The sequence below is a fragment of the Echinops telfairi genome, unplaced genomic scaffold, assembly GCF_000313985.2.
Source record: "Echinops telfairi isolate 266 unplaced genomic scaffold, ASM31398v2 ScPeMD7_7467;HRSCAF=8505_0, whole genome shotgun sequence".
Classification (NCBI taxonomy): domain Eukaryota; kingdom Metazoa; phylum Chordata; class Mammalia; order Afrosoricida; family Tenrecidae; genus Echinops; species Echinops telfairi.
The window spans coordinates 6,133,441-6,156,146 of record NW_022111367.1 but is presented as its reverse complement, the minus strand read 5'-3'; the positions used below and the strand labels follow the sequence as shown (position 1 = coordinate 6,156,146).

General features: G+C 41.9%; 1 protein-coding gene across 1 annotated transcript in view; it reads right to left on the bottom strand.

Annotated features, from left to right (window-relative positions):
- Positions 1-22,706, bottom strand: part of LOC101650960 (guanylate cyclase soluble subunit beta-2-like) — a 58,130-nt gene that overhangs the window by 20,655 nt on the left and 14,769 nt on the right. The window contains exons 4-6 of the mRNA XM_013005074.2: positions 9,053-9,213; positions 4,683-4,782; positions 2,831-3,027 (exon numbers count right to left, since the gene is read on the bottom strand). Coding sequence (XP_012860528.2) covers positions 2,831-3,027; positions 4,683-4,782; positions 9,053-9,213 — 458 coding nt within the window. The remainder of the gene's footprint in view (positions 1-2,830; positions 3,028-4,682; positions 4,783-9,052; positions 9,214-22,706) is intronic.

The following is a 22,706-nucleotide window of genomic DNA, read 5'->3' as shown; positions in this document are numbered from 1 at the left end:
GCATGATAGTGGGACAAGAGGAAAGTCAATGGAAATTGAGGAAAGAGCTAGGAGGTAAGGGTATTTATAGAGGTCTAAATAAAGGCATGTACATATGCAAATATATTTATATATGAGAATGGGGAAATAGATCTATGTGCATATACTTATAAGTTTAGTATTAAGGTAGCAGAGGGACATTGGGCCTCCACTCAAACACCCCCTCAATACAAGAATATGTTCTTCTATTAAATTGGCATTCTATGATGCTCACCTTCCCAACACAACCTTTGAAGACAAAGCAGGTAAATAAGCAAATGTGGTAAAGAAAGCTGATGGTGCCCGGCTATCAAAAGATATAGCATCTGGGGTCTTAAAGGCTTGATGGTAAACAAGCGGCCATCTATCTCAGAAGCAACAAAGCCCACATGGAAGAAGCACATCAGCCTGTGCGATCATGAGGTGTTGAAGACATCAGGTATCAGGCATCATCAGAACAAAAAATCATATAGTGAATGGGTGGGGCAGTGGGGAGGGTGCGGGTGGCAGGGAGGGGGGAGTGCTGAGTGGAGACCCAAAGCATTTGTAGGTCACTGGACAGACATTCCCTTATGGAAGGGTCTCGGGGAGGAGACGAGCCAGTCAGGGTGTGATGTAGCAACGATGAAACATACAACTTTCCATAAGTTCCTAAATGCTTCCTCCTCCTCCACTATTATGATCCCAATTCTACCTTACAAGTCTGGCTAGACCAGAGGATGTACACTGGTACAGATAGGAACTGAAAATACAGGGAATCCAGGGCAGATGATTCCTTCAGGACCAGTGGTGAGAGTGGCAATACTGGGAGGGTGGAGTGAGGGTGGGTTGGAAAGGGGGAACCGATTACAAGGATCTACATGTGACCTCCTCCCTGGGGGAAGGACAACAGAAAAGTGGGTGAAGGGAGGTGTCGGACAGGCCAAGATATGACAAAATAATAATTTATAAATTATCAAGGGTTCATGAAGGAGGGGGGAGCGGAAAAGGAGGGGAAGAAATGAGGAGCTGATGCCAGGGGCCTAGGTGGAGAACAAATGTTTTGAGAATGATGAGGGCAATGAATGTACAGATGTGCTTTATACAATTGATATATGTATGGATTGTGATAAGAGATGTATGAGCCCCTAATAAAACAATAAAAAAGGCTGAAAAGCAACAACAACAAAAACCTCATCCAAAATCTCAGGTGGGGACCTGGGAGGATGTCTGGCAGGGTAATTGAAGAGAAGGAAGTCTTCTCTTCCTTTGGTTGAAGATTCTGCCTGTGAACAGATTCTGAGGTAATCTTTGAACACCAGGAAATATAAACACCCGTGCTCTGGAAAGGACAGACTCATCTGTATATTTGTGCATGCTTTGTGAGCACAGAGAACTGCACACCTGATCTACAGGTGGTCACTATCCAAGTAAAGAGATATCTGGATACTACACATAGTAACACACACAGCTACTAATTGAAAGGTTGGAGGTTTGAAGCCACTGAGAGGCATCTCAGAAGAAAGTTCCAGTGAACAATTTCCAAATAATGAGCCCCTAAAAATTCAGTGGAGTCTGCTCTGACATACGTGGGGTCCTGATGGATCAAATCAGCTAGATGCTAACTGGTTAGTTTTAAACAGGTTACCTTTAGAGTTGAAGTTCAGGTGGCCAAGCACAGAGTCTTAAGTTGACTCTCGATGCATGACTGGCCCCCATTGTGCATGTAGGCCCTGGGTCCTTAAAAGTCCTTTTTAATTTGGTTTGGTAAGGGAATTGCAAAATAAGCCATCAGATGCAAATGTCAAAGCTTTTCTACTCATATTTTTGTAGCTAAAAATCGTTGAGGCTCTGGTGCATCCCAGAAAGACTCTCAATGTGTTCCCGGGGTGAAGGTTAAGTTTACGAGTCGACTTGGCTAGGCTTTTCTGTCCAGTTGTTTGGTCAGATTCCAGCCCAGATGCTGCTGTAGAGGATCTTGTGGATGTGATTGACTATCAGTCAACTTTAAATAAAAGAGATTACCTTTGAGAATGCTGGTGAGTCTCATCTAATCAGTTGAAGGCCTTAGAGGAAAAACTAAGGTTTCTGAGAAAAGAAATTCTAGCCCAAGGCTGGAGCACAGAAATCCTGCCTGAATTTGCAGCCTACCAGCCTGTTCTATGGATGTTGGACTCAACCCTCAACATCCACTCTCACCTCAGCTTCCAACCTGCTGTCCTGCCAGATGTCGGGCCCAACTCACAGCGACCCTATAGGACAGAGGACCACTGCTTCATAGGTTTCCAAGGCTGTAACTCTTTAGAGATCAGATAGCCTCAGCTTTTTCCCAAGGAGAAGCCACTGAGTTCAAAACACCAACCTTGCAGTGAGCAGTCCAATGCTTAACCACCCACGATGCCAAACACATAGGCCAACCCCTTAAATAAATTCAATCTCTCTCTCTCTGTATCCATATTTCCTATTGTTTCTGTTTCTCTGCAGAGACCTAACCTAATATACCAGATTAACTTAACCCATTAGTTCTCATACAAGGGCATTTTTCTCCCTTCCCCTTCTGAGAAGATATCCGGCAATGCTTAAGACAGGAGGGGTGAGGGGAGAGTGTTATGTGCGCCTAGCGGGTAGAGGTTGGGATGTGGCTAAATACCTGACAATGCAAAGGACACCTCTCAACCCCAACAAATTTCTAAATGTCCATAATAGCAATATTGCCAAGGTAGAGAAACCCTCCCTCAACCCTGCTAGCAGAAGGCCCAGTTGATTCTGTTCTTTGCATAACTGATTCAACTTATGGAGAACCATGTTTTCTCAACAGCAGTACACACAGTACCTCTTGATCTTGATGGGCCTCCTGGCCTTCTTGTGATCCATCTGGCTTTGCTCTTCTCATCTGTCTGTGGGGTTTCTGCACAACAAGAAATACAACATGCTCCCTCTTCCCTGTCCTCTCTTCTTCCTTATTCATGTCAAGGATATCCATGGTCACGTCAATGTCAAAAAAGTCCTCAGCCACCGCTTCAAGTATTCCTGCAGTAGAAGAACACCGATTGGCGAGTGGCAGCACCATTCATAAAGTGTTCAAGTTACACAGCTCCTGAGGGAGTCCCGGAGCTCATCAAGCCTGAGCCCTGCCTTGGACAGGTCGTATGTGACAGGTAAAAAAAAGAAACTATGTACTGATTTAAGTTACATATGCCTGCTATCTATGTATCCCTCCCACTCTAATTTATTATTTAACATCTGTTCCTTTACTTTCTTATTTCAGGAAGGCTGTAAATTAATTGAATAAACAACTGAACAGACACAGTTTTCTTGTTTTTTAACAAATTTCAGATACAAAAGCATTAAAAAGTATTCACTTGGGAATATATCTCAGGGTTATAATCTAAAGCATGGAGAAAACATGCATGAAGCTATTCATCTTGGCATTGTTTAGAAATAGAAAAAGAGTAGTGTCAACTCATTGTTCAACAATAGAGGACTGGTTGATATCATTCCAATGTGGAGTATCACCCAGCCACTTAGGATGGCAGTGTGTGACTCTGTGAAAAGCAGAAAGATACCTTTTCTACACTGCTGGAAAACAGCAACAGCAACAACAGCTGACAACAAATCCACTGCTATTGAGTCATAGTGAACTTACATCAGGTTCTTTATGAGAACAGATCGCTTTCCCAGGGGGACGAACAACAGAAACGTCGGTGAAGGGAGACAGTGGCCGGTGTAAGATATGACAATAATAATACTTTATAACTTATCAAGGGGTCATGAAGGTGGGAAGGGGGTAGGGAGGGAAAAAAGAGGAGCTGATACCAAGGGCTCAAATACAAAGTAAATGTTTAGGAAATTATGATGGCAACATATGTACATGTATGCTTGATACAATTAATATGTGGAATGTTATAAAAGCTGTAAGAGCCCCAATAAAATGTTTTGTTTTTTCTTAATCTGTAGGATCCCCCAATAAAATGACCTTAAAAAAAAAAGAACAGATAGCTTCACTTCATTTTTATTTTGTAGTATCTGATACATTTAAGCCACTCCTCCGTGGTTAACAGTTCAACGCTTAGCTGACAGCGCCACCAACTGACACAAAACAACATGGAAAATTATTGTTTCCTGTTGCTAGACTCTATTGACACCTTATGTGTGAAACTATATTTTATGTATCAAAACACGGCCAGTTCTGCACCACCTTCATGATCGTTGGTATGGTTAAGTCCATTGCTGCAGCCATTGCACAGTGTATTCCAACCTGGGGGCTCATCCTCCAGCAATATGGGACCATACAATCGAAAACGTCTCTGAACTGATATGCAGTCCCTTCTTGCTAGCCGGTAGTCATCAAGGAGCTGCACTAAAACCACAGGTAATATCCTGCCAGCATAACGTTTAGCGCTGCACCAACACAGAAGCCTTGGCAATACAAAAAACAGACAGGTACTGGGCAGAATTATTACAATTCTAAAAAAAAATAGCATCATAATCAAGAATGTTAGAAGAGGAACAAAAATTTTGGGAGTCACAGTGGAGATGTTACGGAGCCAGACTTCATAAGAGATTGAGCTTTAACTCTCTGCCCATAACATAGCTGACTACTAGCCATCCTGAATAATATGTAGGGATGCTTTGCTCATTCCAAAAGCCATGTACCTTTACGACTGGTTCAGACATGTCCATACCTGGAACAATGTGACACAGACCACTTCTATCAGAGTAGTAATGGAGAAGCATTTTCCCATCTGCTCCTTTCTCCACGCGGAATGATGGTGCATTCATCTCCTAATTAAAAACAAAACACGTTTTCCTCAGTGAATGCTAGTTGTATCAAGTCCACTTTGAGGGTCTATAAAACAACAGTATTCATATACTACATTACACAGAACTCAACTGCCCCCCCCCTCCAGTTACATAAGATAAACTACCATGCTTTGGGCATGGTATTTGTTGTTGTATTTGTTGTTGGCTGCTTTTAAGTAGGACCCAACTCAAGACAACCCCACGCCCAAGGAAAGGGCATGCTGCCCAGTCCTGCACCATCCCCGTGATCAATGATGGATCAGACCAATGTGCTTCATAGATTTCTCAGTGGCTGACTTCCAGAAGTAGATCAACGGGCTGTTCTTCCTAATCTGTCTTACTTTAGAAGCTCTCCTGAAATCTATTTGGCATCATAGCAATATTCAAGCTGAAAGGGACACACAAGTGGTGGCTCACTAAAGTGCATTGGTTGGATATTGAATCCAGTCCTCTCACACAGGAGGCAAAAACTCTGTCTCACCCTATATGTTAGAAACTTTATAATCCCCAAGTATTATATGCCAAGTATTATCTCCACCTTGAAGAGAAAACAGAAGCTCAGAGAAGTTAAAGTTAAAATTAATGACAGAACAACATTGGAGTCACAAATTAGCTCTTCTACCCTGCCATGCTGCTTTTGTCCCATACTCTAGCACAGAAAGTCTCAATCTTGCATGGCCTATGACCAAACGACCACAAGTATCTTCATTCACAGACACGAGGCTCCAAGTAGTTGCACGTACAGAAGAGTTAATTTCTTGTTCTGTAAGAATGTCACCTGACCTTCAAAGGTCCTCACTCAGAGAAGAGTCCACTTGTATAGACCAAACACTGATATAGTGGCTGGTCCATAGTGTATTCTAATGTAGCATAACCTCTCCCTATAATATAATTTAATGTGATATAAGCAATCGATTGGAAAGACAGCTTCCTTCGGGTGCATTCTGCTTTCTGACAATCACTATGTAAATCTTTGGCAGAATTCAATCATCTCTTTCCTCCAGGGCTCTGACTGGTGAGTCTTAACTGGCCTTATGGTTAGCTGCCCAAGGCCGAAATCACAGCACCGCTGGGCTCCATTGAGATATAGGTAGATAAAAAGAGATCTTTGACTAAGACAAAACCTTCAAGGATACGTCAGAAACCAATATTCTCTGAGAAGAAAGTTGATTTTCAAGTTTGCACCACCTATATTAGGAAATAAGAACAAAGACCTTCCCTGGAGGGCACTTTCTATACAGAAATGTCCTCTCATTTTAGGCAACACAGTATCCAAACCACACAGCATTCCGTTGGAGTAAGGCAAGAGTTGAAGGCAACTGGCCTTTTCTATGGCGGAGGGCTGCTAATGAATCGGGTTTCTTTTCTCCGGCTGCGGAGCAGGGTGTGAGGAGCCTGCTATCTTGCAGCATGCATTGGAAGATGGATTATTGCAGATGCGGTCAGGTTAAAATTTAACACCTCATCATTTGATCTCCCTTTTGATCCATTTAAAATGTTTTAAATATGTTTAATATTTAATATTTTAATATTTTCTGTTTTCTTTTTGATTGGAGTTTATAATCTGTCTTGCTTATTTATTGTTGTAGTTTTTAAAAACTTTTTTATGCATATGAGCTCCAGGATAGGCAAATCTATAGAGACAGTAACTGGATTAATGGTTCCTTGTGGGTGTGGCAGGGGAGGTTGGGGAAATGGAGAGCTATTAATGATGAGTGCAAGAATGATGGAAATGTTCTAAAATTAATTGTGGTGATTATACACCTTTTTAATCTGATTGAACTATTGAATTGTGTGACATGTGAGCTTTTTTTGGTTCAAATATCTATTTTGGTTCAAATAGCTATTTTTATATTTTCAAAAGTATGCGTAGAGAAAGTAGATCTGTTTTTATGTGTATGTGGTTCCATTTGGATTGAATCCAGAGTATTTGGCGCAGCATATATAAGAGCATGTGATAAAATAAAATTCTAAAAGCATTTTAAAGAAATTATATCACATGTCTACCTATCAGAAAACCAAACCCACTGCCATTGAGCCAATTTTGATCTCCTGTGATGCAACCAGATAGGGTGCAACTTACCTGTTGCAGGATGTCTAAGACTGTAAATCTTTCCAGGAACAGACAGCCTCACCTTTCTTCTGAGAAGAGCTAGCTAGTGGGTTTGAATCACTGACATTGCAGTTAGCAGCCTGGCCCTTAATCCACTGTGCCACAAGGGCTCTTAAAATTATACACAGCGAAAATAAAATCACCGAGTCCAAGAGGGCTTCATTGAAAATACTCTCAGGAAAGGTAGCAGGTGGGAAAGAAAACATAGGACTTGGGACTTGAGAGGTTAAATTCGTTTCACTCTTATTCATAAAGTGGACAGTAACATGTCGAGAACAATGTTTGGACCATGAAAGCCATTGCACGGAAACGTAACCGATTTAATGAATGAGTGGAAGGAAATCTGCATCTTCCCCATAACTGTGATGTAAAATACTAAGCAAATTGATGAAACAAATGAGATGTTTAAGCACATGAAAGATTGCTGCGAGACTTCACTCTAGTTCTTGATATTCTGATTGAAGCGTCTTCGCCATGCAAGGAAGCTGTGAAAGGAAGTGAGAAGAGGTGCACGTGCACGAGCAGCATGAAGACCTGGGCAAACTGAAGAGAACGAGAGGGAAGGGAAGGAAGGCACTGTCATTTGTGGGCTCTTCTTCTGGGGCCATCGCCACGCTTAGGACCCGCTCACGTTCTCTCTCGTAATCCACCCATCACGAGGAAGCGGGTTTTGGTTCTCTAGTTTTTAAACCTCTGTGTGTCTCTAATGCTTTCACAAAGCATTTTTCACTGCTAATCAATAAACATTAAGCAAACACATTGAATAATTGAGGTTCTAAGACGGCAAAGAACTTGCCAAGTTCACGTAGCTATTCAGGGCAGAGCTGCTAAGATGGACCTATCTGACCAGTGGTCAAGGCTTTTTCTGCTCACTCTACCCTTGAAAAGTTCAAATGATGATAACAGAACATGCCCAACTGTTCATTCTACTCGGAGTCACTTAAGTCGGTCAAAATTCAATCTGAAAAAAAGGAGAAAGTAGTAATTTTCTAATCTTGAGGGTGTGTATTGACTGCTGAGTTATTTTCACAGCATCATCTCATTTTATCCATGTGGCCTCCTTCTCAGGATGGTTATGACAGTTACATATACAAATGGTATTGTAAAAATCTTGGTAAGCTACCAAGTGCTCTAAAAAGAAATATAACCATTATTATGATCTGTGTAAATTCACTTCACCTTCTCAATAAAGCATTTTTAAAACAAGAACAAGGAACTTTGGCACTTGATTGCTAAAACCTGATCTCTACAAACAAGAAAGCCAGGAATGAACCGCAGAAAGACCTATCCCAACAGGGAAATTCGTTTCCTCACACCTCAGTCAGTAACCCCCGCGGGTTAATCAGAGGTGCTTGGGTTTCGATTCCTGCTCTTGGCCCTGTCAAGCCTGTCAAGGCCTGTTATTCACGAAGAACACGAATCTGGCTGCCTTAGCTATTTATCCGCTCCATTCAGCCCATGAAACCTAAGAGAGAGTAGTTTCTACAGAAACCTGACTGCATGTCACCTTTGTTTCCATTGTGCTCAAGCCCGACATTTCAGCCCAGCTTCAAACCCGTCCCTATCAGAACGCGCCATCATCCATCACAAGGCTGGGCCTCTTCGAGTGGCCCTTCTTTGATTTTTGCTGTCTAGTTTATAAAAGTGACCCACAGATATTTATTTACTATTCATTTCCCCACATGAATATTCAGTTCACTGGCAAAGTATGCCAAGGATTTGGCAGCAGATGGGGACCATGCTTTTGTAGCTAAAACTCTGCTATGGAGGATAAGTGAAGTCCACAACTTTCGTGGGCACTTGTTGTTGTTAGTCAAGTTGGCCTCCAACTTATGGTGACCTATTACCGCAATAAAATTGTACTGTTGTGACCCATGGAGTCCCACTGACTGGTTTTTAGAAGCACAGCAGGACTAGGGAGCCTTTCTTCCTAGTCTATCTTAGCCCGGAGATTCCACAGCATCATAATAACATGCATGGTTCCACAGCATCATAATAACATCATAATAACATGCATGGTTCCACAGTCGGGTGACGGCTGTGGCTGAAGCGCACTGGCGCCTCCTGAACCACCACTCTTTCACTGCTGGCATCTGCTTGCTGCAAATTTGCCCTGAAGAAGCTACCCAAGTTCCTTACCTGATAAGACAGTGCAAGGTAACTGTGGAGGGCATCCAGGTTTTCAATAAACTCCTCGAGATTTCCTCCCAGGGTCCGCAGCATCCTGTCATAGCCAGACATCTTACAGAACTTAAAGAAATGTCCTCCAAAGAGTTTCAGAACGGCTTCCATGGAGACATCTGTGGAATCCAAAGTACAACCAGCTAAGCAGTTAAGGCTGAGTCTGTTCTGACTCATCTCTGCCCTGTGTGTCAGACTAGACTGTGCTTCATAGGGTTTTCAATTGCTGGTAACGGCACGACTAGGGACTTTTTCCCTAACCCCCTCCAGAGGCTTTAAATACCACAGCCTCTAATCAGAACAAAAAGGCTCCCTCAGAGAAGTAAAGAATGGAAAAGAACTCTTACAACGTCATAATGTTCTAGTTTACCCAAAAGAGAATAAATGCCCAGTGCCTGAAATGACTTTCCCCATTTCCTTCACTCTTCCTGCCCCGCATTCCCTGTCAGCAGCAGCATCCGCATTACATCATCCGTAGGGATGGCTAATGAACATCCCAGACATCATAGACAACATAGTGTTGGGTTTTCCTCTTGTTCTTGGCTGCTCGTAAATCAGTGACCCCATCCTGCACATTTTCTGGGCTAGACACAGAGTACCAAAGAATAAAAAATAAAAATAAATGCACTGCCATTGAGTCAGTTCGGACTCCGGGTTGTGAGCCTTTACATCTCTGTAAGAGCAAACAGCCACATCTTTTCCCTGAGAGTAGCAAGTGGGTTTGAGCTGCCAATGCCTGACAGTGCTTAGCAGGGATCCTAGACATAGTGTACATGCTTAATAAAGACTTGCTGGAAGATTTGCAGTATCAGTGAGGGCTAGTGCTTCTATTGGCACTGTTGAAATAAATAGACAGTGTGTGACCATTTGCCTTAAAGGAGGGCAGCTAATGCGTTTTAGAATCTTTTAGCCCCATAAACACTCATTTGGCAGTGCGATTGTACTCGATCCTTGTCAAATCCTAGAAAGGTACATCTTTGTATAATCATCTCCCCAGCCAATGAGACCTCTAAGGTGAGATCACCTTTGTGAATTTCACCAAGTCCTACAGAGCAGGAAGGGGTTGCTCATTGGTTCTCATCATTGACGCAGGAGAGAGGGCAACCATGATTGCTTCTGGTCTTGAAGGAGTGACCAGAGCCACTGTGAGGTCTCCTTTTTCTACGTGGTTCTTCCGAAGTGCACATAAGAGGGGTGATGCATGGATTGATTGCATCACCCTGGGGAAGACTCAGCCTTCTGCTTCCTTGGCCTTGGACCCAGCAGTCCTCATGAGTTGAAGGACTTCCAGTATATTAATTGTTCCATGGAAGTGAGTTGAAATGAGCCCTCTGTACAGCTATGTGGACTAATTAGCTGCTATATTCCTTCGTGCTATATCTATCTATCTATCTATCTATCTATCTATCTATCTATCTATCATCTATCATCTATCTATATGATCATGTGTCCTAGTTTTGTTTCTTTAGGGAACCATGTCCAAAACATAGATAAAACCCTTTACAAGTGTTTTAACTATGGAAGTGTATAGTATGTGACTATTATATCAGGAAAACTTATGAAAGAAACCAAACTTGAATCTAGAAGAGAATCCTCAGAATCATGGGTAGAAGTTACAGAAGGGGAGATTTGGGTTCAAATGCTATGATAATTATATCATGAATGCTATATGAACCAGAGCTCAACAGAACTGTCTAATTTCTCTGGGTCTTACAAGATTTCTGCCTTTGTCTTTTCTTTCTTTAAAAAAAAATTAATTGGGAGTTAATACATTTATCATGTCATTCCATAGTTCAATCTCATCAAGCAAACTGTGTAATTGCTACCACAATCAATTTCTAAAAATTCTCTTTCTTCCTGGGCTACTTGACATAGTCTCTCACCCCACCACTCCTAGCCTTCATATTTCTGTTTTCTAGGCTACCCATCACCAACTCATTAGGCCTTTCTTTCCAAGTCTTGATCCTAAACTAAGACCTCTTACAATAAACGTTTAGGCCATTAAAAGGAAGAAAGAAGAAAAGAATGAAACAGAAAGAAAGCAACTTGACCAGTGTTTTCATGGGTGAAGGAGGACGAGCTTTTCCTGGAGGGCAGTGCGTTTATGCTGATGGTGGCAGAATCATTGGGAAAAGGAGATCAATAATGGTTGAGGAACATAAAGAGTATAATCAATGGCCCTGAATTATACATGTAAAAGTTGTTGAGTTGGACCATGTTTTGTTTTGTATATTTTTGCCACAATTAAAAATTAAAATAATAATGACATGAATAACAATGAGAACAAGGAAGAAGAACATGTTCTAAAATTGTTGGTGGTAATGGTTTTAACATTCTTCTTGATATGATTAAACCTATTGAGAAGGATGAAGGGCCAAGAAATCCGGTTTAAAGAAAACCAATCTATACACACATACACACACACGCGGTAAAAGACAGATTCCAAGGATTTCCATCAGACACCAGAATCTAGGAGAAAGAATATCAGAAGAAATCAACATAACACACTGATTTAGTGTGCTAGCTTCCAGAAATGAGAGAACACGTTTCTCTTCTTCAAAACCACACACTTTAGTGGTTCTGTGGTGGCAGCTCTGGAAAATTAAGACAGTCTTGAATTCACAGCAAGGGGCTCTCAATTCAAAGGGACCGAGTGGGGAATTCTTCCTTATAATAGAATTTAAACTATATAAAACACATGAAAGAAATAGTGGACTTAGAAACTCACCCTCGGCCACCAGAATCATCAATGCATTCTAAGCTAGGGCATGAGGGGATTGGAGGAGAACGGAAACATTTACGGCGTCTGAAAGTATCTTCTCCATCACCTGACACTATTTTGGAACTGGACTCTGGAGACACTGGGCCAACACCACTGGAGCCACATGGTCAGAGTTAACATGACCAGTAATGGACAAACTAACACGATGTGCCTCCTGGAATGATAAACAGAAGACAAAGCATCACTTCCATGATACCCCTGCCAGGAAAACAATGAGAACCTGATTGTGAAAAAGAGCCAACAATTCTGACCTGAGGGACATTCTACAGAGTGACTTGCCAGTACTTTCCAAAGCTATTAATGTTATAAAACACAAACAGAGACTTAGGAACCAGTCCAAATGAAAGGAGACGCGAGAGGCAATGACAACCGAGATGATCCGGGACTTTTTTGTTCTAAAGGGAACATAATTCGGACAATTGGGGACAGCCTCAATGAGGTCTGTGATCAGATAGTATGACCTGCATCAGTTTGTCGTACTGTGGTTGCTTACATGTTGCTGTGATGCTGGAAGCTAGTCCACTGGTATTTCAAACGGCACCAGGATCAGTTACGGGAACTTATGGTGGAAAGGTTTCAGTGGAGCTCCCAGACTAATGCAGACCAGGAAACTCACCACTATCCAGTTGATCTAGACCCATAGCAACCCTATAGGACAAGGTAGAACTGCGCCTGAGTTTCCAAGATTAACTGTTTATGGGAGTAGAAAGTTCTACCTTTCTCCCTTGGAGCAGCCAGTGATTTCAAACTGCTGACCTTTTGAACTTTAACCACTATACCATCAGGCCTCCTAGACTAGAAAAAGAGGTCTGGAATCTACTTCAGAAAAGTAGGCAATGCAAACCCTTGGATCATACAGAATATTGTCTCTGATATGGTCCTGGAAATAGGCTCCTTAGGATGGGGAACACTCAAAATACATAGTGGCTGTGACAATGGCCTGAAGCATATCAGTGATCATGGAGATGATGCAGGATGGTTGTCCATGTGTTAACATGAGTTGGAGCTGACTTGATAATAACGAACAACAAAAATGCTAACTGTGGTAATAATATACCTACCAATATACCATTTCCTGAGTTTGATAATTAATTGCATGGTTATTATAGCAAAAGGATTGGGGGGATAAGAAGCAAAAGTATCATGTAGGCTACTTACTAATGATTCAACAAATTAAAGATATAGATAGAAAGATAGAGCAGCCATAGTAAAATATTAACATATGGGAACAATAAATAGGAATTCTTGGTGTTTTTCTTACAAACTTTCTGTGACTTTGAGATTATGTCAAAATTAAAAGTTCAAAAAAACCCCCTATTGCTGACAGCCCTAAGAAAATCTATAAGATCATAAAACTACCTTTTTCTTGGCAGGCTGAGATGTAGCTGGCACGTAAGCCCTTGGGCTGTTATCAAATGTGTTAGGTGTAGTTAGGGAACCACGATGATGTTTTAAAATGCCTTCCTTTTCTAAATATTTAATAAACCCACTATTATAAGGAAAAACAAGGAAAAAGAAACATGATTTACACAGCAAAAGACAAGACTTTAATGACCACGAGAAGGGCGAGGACAAGGAAAGGCGTGCACAGGATATTGAGGAAAGAGGGAGGAAGGAGAGAGGGGAGGCAGGAAGAAAGAAAGGGAACCACGTAGATGGAGGGTATAACAGGATATTATTGTCGGTCTCATTTCTTGAGTTGCGCTCTGTATATATATACAGTGTGTTTCTTTAGAAACAAAAAATCCCTGCAGATTCCTTATCCCTCAAAATGAAACAGCGATCTGAGCGACTATAAAAAAGAGAGACAGAGTAAAACGGAAATGGACTTGGGGTTACAAACAAGTCCATTTTGAATAAACAAGTGAAATGTCTTCATCTTCTTAGAAACCCATACTGAGATGTTCTTGGGCAAGATGATATGAAGCTTGAGACTTGCTATAAGACATTGCAGGAAAAAAAAGAGAGAGCAGATAGATGAAACAAAATTGGCAATATACTGATAATTATTGAACCTGGGTCAAAGTACATGGACTTCAGCATACTATTCTCTCTACTTTTGTGTATGTGTGAAAACGCTACTAAAAAAGTGTTTTTGTTTTTAATCCTCTTAAGATAAAAGATCTCTTGTTGGCAGGAAATGAGCTGACATGAGGCATCAGTAACTGGCTTCCCAGGAGTGAGTGGTGTGATTCTGTAATTGGACAGGTGGTTGAACTCAAACTTTCTCTTAAAAAGCTTTACTCTTTTTCATCTCTGGTAAATGTTTACTTTTTGATGAGATACTATTGATTGCAAAGAGAGAAAGCAGACTATCGGGGCAGAGGGAAAGAGGACTCCTTCTAAAGCCAGCCACTAGGGCAGAGTGACTGTGAGCATGGTATGTGTGTTTCTCCAGGTTGACTAGAGAAACAAATCCAATGACACTCATGTATAGGTATATATATGAATATACGAGGAGCTACCAAAAAATGGAGGGTTTTTTACAAAGTATGTCATTTAAAATTTTTTTACAAAACAACCTTATCAAAAAGAAAAAGCAACCTTGTCACCTTCACAGTCCTCTCCATCACATGTAAAACAATTGTCAAATCTGTGATTCCGTTCTTGGAAACATTTTTCAAACTCATCTGTTTGGATGGCTGACTGCACCTCCCTCGTTTTTTTTCTTCACCTCCTCTATGTCATCAAATCACTGTCCTTTCATGCCCTCATCATTCCTTCTTCATTCACAGAAACAAAAAGAAGTCACACAGAGAGAGGTCAGGTGCGTGGGGCAAGAGAGGCATGCTGGTTTTTTCCCTAAAAACTGGCACACTAAGATGACTGTGTGAGCAGGTGCACTCTTTTGGTGGCAAAACCAGTCTCCCGTCTGCCACAAATCAGGCCTTTTCTGTCACACACTGCACACTATCTTTTCAGAACCTCTAAAGAGAAAGCTTGATTAACAGTCTGACCTGTTTGAATGAACTCTAAATGCACTACGAGTTGACATTTTCATCCATTCAGGAAGTTGATGGATGTCCAGAAAAAGATTAGTCGTCAATTGACATTTCACCATTTCTGAAATGAAAAACCACTCTGAATGAGAAAACCACTTGAGTTTTTCCCATAGTGCTGTACTTGTAAGCTGTGTTCAACATCACAATAGTTTCTGTGGCATTTTTCCTGAGCAGAGAACAAAATTACACAGCTGCAAGCTGTTCTCTTCAATTGGCTATCACAAAAATGAGGTTTGAGGGGGATCAACAATGGAAAAGTGGGTGCGGGGCAACAGAGGATGATGTAAGATATGAAAACAATAATCTATAACTTCTCAAGGGTTCGTGAGGGAGGGTGGGTGGGGGAAGACATGGGGAGCTGATATCAGGGGCTCAAGTGGGAAGAGAATGCTTTGAAAATGATGATGGCAGCATATGTGCCAATGTGCTTGACACGCTGGATGAACGTATGGATTGTGATAAGGGACGTAAGATCCTCCAATGAAAGTATTTTTTTTTAATGAGGTGTGAGTGAAACTGTTTTTATGAAAAAATTCACTGTCACCAGCGAGAACCTTCCCAGGTGACGCCACTGGGTGCACTAACTCAGAGCGAGTTGCTGATGCTCACCTCACAGGAAGCCTTCCAATGAAAGCTCCACCTGGCAGAGCTTTTCCCCATTTTTGGGGGGGTTGGGGGGGGTACCCTCTGATATGTATATATGTGTATGTATATGAAAAAGCCTTATGTCAGGAAGTAGTTATATGTCAAGAAAGCGTCCCAGCCCAGGCTGTGATCTGAATGACAGGTGTGGCTCCATCCCTAGCCAGGAGTGTCTTGTTGACATAAAATCATCTGACTACCACAGTATATGCAACTTACAGTAAGGAAGCTATGCACAGTCTTACTGTGTTTACTAACTAATCTATAGTAAACAATTCCACATGGGTTGTATCACATCAAAGGTGAGGTTATCAAATTGTGCACTGCAAATTAGTGAGCACTCACAATAAAACAATGGTGCATTGCTTTATTAAGTAATCTGTTCCTGGCCACACGTTTGAGTGAGGGGTTGCAAGTGGATGGCACAGCAGGGCTTCCTGGGAAACGGGTCTGCCCAGGACTAGCCTACCCTAGCTGCCTGCCCAGCTCCCATCCCCCAAGAAAACAACAGTGAGAGCTATTCCTCAGACCCGAGTCATGCAGAATATGCTACCCCAGAAGACAAGGATGTATCTGCTATCCATTTTAGGTTTCCTACTGATATTGAATGATCCCCCCACCCCACTCCCAAATTTTGTTACCCACAGAATAACCTTTAGATTTCCAGAAAGTTAATCATCTAAAGGACCCTCACTTAAGTGAGGTATGAAATAATGCATGGTTATGAGTGGGAGAAAAGTTAGTTTAAGAAAAGGAGAAAAAGTTATCCATGTGGCATACTGTAGGCTGCAAGGAGGGAGGTGACTGTATCTTGGGAGGGTTGGGTTTCAGGTAAAGTGCTATGTTTACTGGGGTTCAGGGTAAAAAGGCCCACATAGGATCACTGAATTGGACTGGACATGGCAGCACACAACAGCAGAGAGAAAATAAAGTGAGAAATAAAATAAGGTAAGTTGGGGGCAGGTCCTTTGCAGGGATGAAGCTACTTTGCTTAATAAAGGGATCTGCTTCCCATCAAACCTTGAAACAGAAGTCTTCTAACAGGGACCAGGGAGGAAGAGTGGGAACCTTTGGATGAGAAGAGATTCAAGAGGAAAGGAGCTACGTTGCAAGTACTGCCTTAGTGCTTAGTACTGGAGCTGTGGGTTAGGCATCCTGGCTGCTAACAGCCAGGCTGGGAATTCAAAACCACCAGCTGCTCCGATGGAGAAAGATGAGACTCTCTGCTCTGTAAAGATTTATAATCTTAAAAACACTCTATAGGACCACTATGGAAGTGGGTTTGGTTTTATTTTGCCTTTGTTACCTAGTGCTGCCTTGATAGAAATACCACAAAATGGATGCAAAGAACCGAATCTTATTTTCTCACAGCTCTTGAGGTTAACTTTCTGAATCAGGGTCTCAACTATGTGGATGCTTTCTTTGAGCCTCTCTCCTAGTTTCTGGTTCTAAATATCTGTCTTCCCAGTTTGTGTGTCTCTGTGTCCATTCTGGCATTTGCTCACAGTTAACTGCTGAAACATGTTTTACTATTGGTTTCTTAGGTAGCAAAGCCTGGACTGACAGCTGTGCCAAATGGCTGTTGTGTGTTGTTTTGAATCTTGTCACTTCAGATCACTAATAACCCACTTATATGCTAAATGGTCACTTGTTCGGTTACAGAATAATTCCTTAAGCAATGTTCAACCTGCCATCTGGTCCCTTCCTGAATTATGTTAATTAGAAAACGCAGAGCTATGCAGTGGCAGAGTGGTCTGGAAAAGTACCAATGGTGGCTTGAAGTTAGTGAAACTGTGTTCTGGAGTCTGCTTGGAAGGCAATACACTGCCTAGTGGTGAATGAACTGTTTTGTTTTTTTTCTCTTTCTTATCTGATTGAGGAGTTGGTCTCAGTTTACCCCTCTCTGACTCAGGGAGCTACATATGCAAACAGCCAAAGTTTTCATAAAAGTCTTTATTCCAAACCCCATGCACGAGCTTTCCTGATTTTATAACCCAATTTTTTATTTGAAAAATGGCTCTGGTGGTGCTGTGAGCTAAGTGTTGCACTGTTAACTGCAAGGTCAGTGGTTCAAACCCACCAGCTGCTCTGAAGGAGGATCTGTTCCCCATAAGGATTTATAGCCTCAGAAGCCCATAGGGGGTTGCTCTGCACCTCAGGAGAGTAGATGACACTGGGCTATATTTATGTACACTTTCAAGTACAGGCCAAAAGATGCCAATGAGATAAACAGAAAGGAAAACACCATGTATGTTTTAAAGAAAGAAGCTCTCTGCCTTCCAAAACTACATAGAAACCACAGAGACACCTATAGATGGTCAATGTTTTCAGCCTACACATTGGTCTCTGAATCTGTTGCTGCCTCTCAAGGAACTGGATGATTCGAGAATGTGAATGCACTAGGGCATTTTCTATGGTAAGTGCTGCCATACCATACAGCGTTTATAGTCACACACATTTACAAAAATGGGAACTAGGAGTGGCAATAGACATACGTAGCAAGGCCTGGAACTTATTAGAGTTCTTAAGTAAAAAGAAGAGTTAAATCTTCGGGGAAAAATATGTTAAATATCTATTCTCCAGCGCATGAACTTTTTCTGTGAAGGACGGTTGCTAAATAGCTTCAGCTTTGCAAGCAGCAACCACCTGACGCTGCCACCGTAGCTCAAAAGCTGTCATAGATGGATGTAAATGAATGGACATGACTTGTTCCAATAAAAATTTATTTACAAAATCAGGCAAGGGGCCAGAGTTTTCCTGTGGGCTGCAGTTTCCTGACTTCTGCTCAGAGGGTTCTGAACATTATTCTGTAACACAGCCTTGGAGATGAACAGCAATGTCTGTGTCAACTTTTAAGGGACTGTGCTCCTGTCTCCCCTTGAGATTCAGGTGAGCCCCTGCTGGGTGCTACACAGGGTGCTAAGGGTTTTGTGTTTGCTATCTGACTTGGAAGCTTAGGCATTTCTTTTGAGGAAAGATCAACACTTGGCGCAATGACCCCCCTGGCCTTGGTTACACAGCTGGTGTGACAGCTGAATGCAGCCCTCACAAACATTCAAGGACAAGACACCATTGGTAGAAAGCCAGCAGCCAGCTAATTTCACAGCTCATAACAGATCCATTATAGCCTCCTGAAACAAAACCAAGAGGACACTGAAGTCGAGTTGACTTTTGCCACTTTGCTTAAGCTTTTTGGCTCTCTTATTTTCTATGTTCTGTTAAAACCTCAGGTTTTAATAGGTCAAAATTAAATGGTCAACTACCAGAATAGAATTTCCACTAAATCACTGATACGGTCTGTGGAGAGAAAGCAATTAGACGCTCCTACTATGTAGCCAGTAGAAAGAAGGCAGCCACATACCTGCTTCCTCCAACGCATGGTCCTGTAGGATGGACAGCTAAAGACCAGCAAGTCTCAGTAATGGGTACGGGATAGGGCTTATCAGATTCAGGGAAGGGATGCTCATGCAGTTTGAAAATATATATATTTAATATCATAACTGTGTGTTTTAACATTCTAAAAAAATCTATTTGTAAAAAATCACAACATCTTTTTAGAAAGCTGACAAGTATTACTGTAGCAGAGAGGAGTCTAGAACCCAAGTCTCCTAGCTCAATGATAGAAAGTAGAGGATTGTAAAGAGACCCGCTCAAGATCAGACTTCCTGGGTGAAAATACTGACTCATCTTCTTTTTCCTTAGCTCTGCTCCACAGATACAACCCATGGCATCCACTGTGGGGAAGAAAAAGGAGTCCTCAAATGCTCCGAACAGGCTGTCCAGGAGTGGGCTGGGTTTGCAGGTGCCATGCACTGCTCAGTCCCTGACTCAGCTGGTTCCTAGAGACTCTGGGATGCCTTTTTGGAAGACACTGGATGTTCATCACTGACTGTGAGGAGCCCAACTGAGATTCTTCTGCCACGATCTGTGTCTTTCCCTCCAATGGTCAAAGTGGAGGCATGGAGAAGAGTGCTGGTTATCTTGGCTACCAAGTCCAGGCTGAAGGTGGCAAAGGAGTAACACCCTGTCTGAGCCTTAGTTCAGGTCTCACTTCTAACAAGAGGCAGGCAAAGGTGTACCTAAGGCACAGCCGATATGACACATGCCCTGGCATCATGTGAGGGATTGCCAATGAGCAGTTTCTATTCACCACCACAACCTCTATTACCAGCTAGGAGAATCATTCAGCAATTTCAAACTAATTGCCATAGGTGCTATTTTCCATAGATTTGTCTCTGGAGGCATACTCAGGTAACAAAGAGTAGTTAAAAGTTTTTAATGATCGGTAGGTAGCCTAGATTCCTAACTCTTGCTCCATCTTTCTGCCTTCCGGCCAGACCTGACAGCTCCTTCTTGGCACTATGGCTCCAGAATGGGACAGAGGGGTTTCAGGAGGCAAGGGAGGCAGCTAGTGTAGTTGGCAGGGGATTGTATGACGGCCTGTGACTGGAGAGAAACCTCATCCTGCACAGACTCAGCTCCCAAAGATACAAAGCACCCTTGTCCATTCCTTGCCCCCTGCCCCTGGGCTCTGAATCTCTGTTACACACAGATCCCTGGAAAGTTATCTGCATACTTAAAAGAACATAGGTGCAGAAGAAGGGGCCAAACTGCCAATAACAAGAAGGTCTCGCTGTCATTGAGTCAATGATGACTCAAAGCAACTCCCGTAGGTTTCCAAGACTGTAACTGAAGTAGAAAGCCCAGTCTCTTTCCCTTGGAGCTGCTGGTGGTTGAACTGCCAATCCACAGTCCAGCTCGTAACCACTATACCAGGGTTCCTATAATAACAAGGAAAAAGTCCTCTTTTTATCAGATCCAGGTACATGGAAGTAAAGCTGTACCTACATTGAAAAAAATCATTTTATTGGAAGCTCATACAACTCATCGCAATCCATACACATGTACATTATGTCAAGCACATTTGTACATTTGTTGCCGTCATCATTTTGAAAACATTTTCTTTCTACCTGAGCCCTTGGTATCAGCTTCTAATTTTCCCCCTCCCTCCCTCACCTTCCCTGTCTCATGAACCCTTGATAATTTATACATTTTTTTTTTTCATGTCAAACTGACTGATGTCTCCCTTCACCCACTTTTCTTACTTGTAGATCATTGTGATCGGTTCCCCTTTTCTCCCCCAACCTTCCCCTTCCCCTTCTGGTATCACTACTATCAATATTGGTCATGAGGGGGTTATCTGTTCTGGATTTCCTGTGTTTCCAGCTCTTATGTGCTCTGGTCTAGCCAGATTTGTAAGGTAGATTGGGGTCATGATAGTGGGGGGAGGAAGCTTTAAAGAACTCGAGAAAAGTTGTATGTTTCATCGGTGCTATACTGTACCCTGACTGGCTCATCTCTTTCTTTTGACCCTTCTGTAAGAGGATGTCCAATTGCCTAGAGATGGGCTTTGGGTCTCCACTCTGCACTCCCCCTCATTTACAATGATATGATATTTTTGTTCCTTGATGCCTGATACCTCATCCCCTTGACACCTCGTGGTCACACAGGCTGGTGTGCTTCTTCCATGTGGGCTTTGTTGCTTCTGAGCTAGATGGCCACTTGTTTATCTTCAAGCCTTTAAGACCCCAGATGCTATATCTTTTGATAGCCGGGCACCATCGGCTTTCTTCACATTTGCTTATGCAGTCTTCAGCGACCATGTCAGGAAGGCAGGCATCATGGAATGCAGGTTAATAGAACAAAGTGTTCTTGTGTTGAGGGTGGACCTACATTTTTTAATCAAAGAGTTTGACATTCAGAAAGAAGGAAAATTAGCTTATCACATTTCAGACACACAGGTATGATACATGTTACTGTAGCATACTGGAGAAGCTCCCTGTCCTTGAGGGTTTAAAGTTAGCTAGTTGCTCCAAGATTTCTTGCTGGTTGGTGACTGTGTGCTTGGATGCAGCTCAAACTTGTAACCACTTTACAAGGTGCATCTGAGGATAGCAGGTCAATCTTCTGGGGCCACTTCATTATCAGCCACTTCAAGTCAGCCACCAACTCATGGCGATTCCATCCACATCAGAATCAGATCGTTTTGATCCATACAGTTTCCATTGGCTGAATTTTCAGAAAGAGATCACTGGGCTTTTCTTCTAATGCATCTCAGAGGCACTAAGAAAACCAGCTCAAACCCTGAGACACTCAAACACAGTGTTCCCTTGTTCTGCTCAAATGATTGCCTCTGGAACTATTTATATATTCAGATTTATATGTTATCTATTATACATTCCACATGAGCACAATTAAGTGTTCTGCCATTGCCAATCTTCACAATATTGACCATAATTAGTGATAATTCACCAGTCAAATGTCTTTTCGTGGTAAATGAAACACCAGTAGACACATCTTTCTGGTATTCTTTGCTTTCAGACAGGATCCATCTGGCATCAGCAATGATATCTCTCATTTCATGTCCTCTTCTGAATTCCTATTGATACAGCCATTTTTAATTATCTTTAGTAAAAAATATATTTTCATGTGCTATTTATACAATTGCTCAAAATTTTCCGCATTCTGTTGAAATGAACATAAATATAGATAGGTGTCTTCCAATCTGCTGACAAGGCCATCCAAATTCCTTTCAGCATTGCATTCGTTTGTTGAAACATGTCCACTGATATTCCCTTGATTCCCAAGGCCTTGTTTTCCACCAGTGTGTTCAATGCAACTTAGACTTTAGCATGATTGTTTCTTGATCATATGCTAGCTCTTGAAATGGCTGTGTCAACAAATTCTTTTTGAAACTCTGTGTATTTCTTCTGTCTTCAATGTTTTGCCCAAAGAATCTTTCAATATTACAACTATGCTTTTTAAAATAACTTGTCCTACCCAGGTCACTAGACAGTAAGAGGCAGAGCTAAAATACTATTTACCTTGAACTTACTCCCCTCAGAACCTGGAGAATAAGCAAAGTAATAGAATAAACCACCTTAGCTGATACACTGCCTGAATAAATCATCCCAACAATACATGTGCAGTACAGTGGGACCATTTCCATTGTGCTTCTACATGGAATTTCTCTGAGTCAGAATCAATGGGGCCCAAACTAGAAAATAGCATTTTAGGAGTTTTTGGATAAGTGCAAATGGTTAACATGCTCAGCTATTTGAATCCACCCACAGAGGCTCCTTAGAAGAAAGGCCTCATCATCTACTTAAATTTTTATTTTCAATTA